The sequence below is a fragment of the Bos indicus genome, chromosome 7 (genome assembly GCF_029378745.1).
Source record: "Bos indicus isolate NIAB-ARS_2022 breed Sahiwal x Tharparkar chromosome 7, NIAB-ARS_B.indTharparkar_mat_pri_1.0, whole genome shotgun sequence".
Taxonomy (NCBI): domain Eukaryota; kingdom Metazoa; phylum Chordata; class Mammalia; order Artiodactyla; family Bovidae; genus Bos; species Bos indicus.
Window position 1 is genome coordinate 13,219,472 of NC_091766.1, and position 2,634 is coordinate 13,222,105.

The following is a 2,634-nucleotide window of genomic DNA, read 5'->3' on the forward strand; positions in this document are numbered from 1 at the left end:
TTCTTATTGATATTTGACAGAAAACAACAAAATTCTATAAAGCAATTATCCTTCACTTAAAAAAATAAATTAATTAAAATAAAAAACTAAAAATAAAAAAGATGACTAAAAGAAAAGTGAAAACAGATACATTCTTAGGAATAAGCCAATGAAAAATTTCATAGCAAATAAGATGCCAGAGGAAGATTAAAAACATTTTCCCTGCCTACAAAACAATGATTTATTTTATTATATTACTCAAATATTTATCAGGGAAAACCTGATAAATATAAGAATAAAAGAAAACAAATCAAAGACTTCCCTGGAATCCCAGTGGTTAAGACTTTTGCAGGTGATGGGGATTCAGTACTGCTTGGGGGGGATAAGATCCCAAATGCATTGTGGCCAAAAAAACCAAAACATAAAACAGAAGCAATATTGTAATGAATTCAGTAAAGACTTTAAAAGTGGTCCACAATAAAAGGTAAAAATTTTTAAAAATCAAATTGCTGAAACAATGGAAAAAATACAAGGACTCAAGGGTATAGGAAACTTAAGAAACACAATAACACTACTTAAATTTTATTGAGGCATTGTCCTAAGTGTTTATTGTTCTTATAGAGATTAACTTTCCAGCAGTAATTAAACTACAAATGGCAAGCATAAGGCTCAAGAATAATCAATTTCAAATATCAGGAATTGGATTAAGTAGGTGGCATATGATCCATTTCTCAGTGATAAGATTGAAGGTAATACCTTATGGGTGATGCCATGGAAATATCTATTATAAATAGAACTTCAATTAACAACAGACTCATTGAAGGACAGTCAATTTTGTTTGTCTCCAGTAATCATGTCTAGATATGCCTGAATCTATTTCAGCCATCTGAGTCCATGAGGGGAATCAACCTAATATGAAGCCTCTTCATGGAGGAATGAATGAATCTCTAATTTCCTGTTCCTGCACATTTCCTGCCTCTGAAATCCTTGTGATGAAAGATAATTATCTTTATTGTTTGAGCATATTAAGAGTCAGGATTTCTTTATTAGCAAGAAAATTTTCCTCACTGATCAACTTCAAATATTCCACAATCATTTCAAACTGCTGAGATAATCTAATCACAAAATTTTATGGATAATGAAGTCAAGTGTTATGGATGCTAATGTTGCCTAACATATGTCCAATTTACCAGTGACTGGTCTTAAAGATCCCTGAACTGAGGTGTGAAAGATCAACCACGATGTCTTGTAAATATGCTTTACTCTGGGGTACAATTTACATGGTGTCATCCAAGGAAGCAGGCAGAATCTATTTCTTCATGTACACAGACTTGTTTAAATTCTTTCCTTGACCTACACACCTTTCCCCACTTCCCTCGTGCTGGGAACATTCCCCACAAAATTACTATACCATGAACCTCTGCCTCAGATTCAGCTTCTACTGGCTCTAACCAAAACCTTATATTAGAGAATGGGAAGTTTATGTCAAACATCAGAGACCTAGAAAATGACACAATCATAGAATAGTAGGTACTCTACTGAAGAGTTTCCTCAAAGCTCCCTTCATGTCTTTGTTCCTCAGGCTGTAGATGAAGGGGTTCATCGTGGGAGTGACCATGGTGTACATCAATGAAGCCACTGCAGTCTTCCTGGGAGAGTCAGGAATTGCAGAACAAATGTACACTCCAAAACCTGTCCCATAGAATAAGGACACAACTGAAAGGTGAGACCCACAGGTAGAAAAAGTTTTATACTTTCCACCCACTGATGACTGTCTCAAAATAGAGGAGATTATTTTAGTGTAAGAGAAAATGATTCCGAAAACAGGAATGCCACCTAATAGGCTAATTGCAAAATAAAGAAGAGCATTATTAATGAGAGTATCAGAGCAGGCAAGCTTGATGACCTGAACAACTTCACAGAAGAAGAGGGAGATTTCCAGTTCCTTGCAGAAGGATAGTGGCAGCACCATCAGAGTGTGGAGCAGGGCATTCCCAATGCTAATGAACAAGGAGAGTAGAGTCAGCATAACACAGAGGTGGGGGTTCACGATGACTGTGTACCTCAGTGGGTGACAAATAGCCACATAGCGGTCATAGGCCATTGCTCCAAGGAGAAAACTTTCCCAACAAACCAAAATCAAGACAAAACAGATCTGAGTGAGGCAACCCGTGTAAGTGATTCTTTGACTCTGTGCTTGCATGTTTACCAGGATCTTTGGGATGATGGTTGTGCTTAAACCAATGTCTGTAAAGGACAGATGGGAGAGAAAGAAGTACATGGGGGTGTGGAGGTGGGAGTCAAAGATGACAGCCAGGATGATGAGCAGGTTTCCCAGGACAGTGACCAGGTACATGGACAGGAACAGGTTGAATAAGATGGTCTTCAGTTTTTCATTCTCTGTCAGTCTCATGAGAAGAAATTCAGAAACAGCTGTTTGGTTTCTGGGTTCCATGATGCTGATGAATCTGATGAATAAGATGTGGTAACAAGACAATAAAATGTGTAGTCACTAGGGAAGCAGCAGTAGTGTTACAAGAAGCATAAACCATCTTGGGAATGGAAAGAAACTAAAGGAGTGGGGAGGGGAGGGAAAGCCTTCTGCATGCATATTTATGTGTTATGTAAAAAAAAAAATCCTAAAGGAAATCAATC

The 2,634-nt window shown here is 37.4% G+C and overlaps 1 protein-coding gene across 1 annotated transcript; it reads right to left on the reverse strand.

Annotated features, from left to right (window-relative positions):
• Positions 1–1,495: 1,495 nt before the first annotated feature.
• On the reverse strand, positions 1,496–2,434 carry LOC109561186 (olfactory receptor 7G1-like). Its single transcript, XM_019963582.2, has one exon. It carries the CDS (start codon positions 2,432–2,434, stop codon positions 1,496–1,498), a length of 939 nt encoding a protein of 312 aa, XP_019819141.2.
• Positions 2,435–2,634: the final 200 nt, after the last annotated feature.

Excerpts from the sequence above, each read along its gene's own strand:
- LOC109561186 (XM_019963582.2), bottom strand. The coding sequence starts at position 2,434 with ATGGAACCCAGAAACCAAACAGCTGTTTCTGAATTTCTTCTCATGAGA.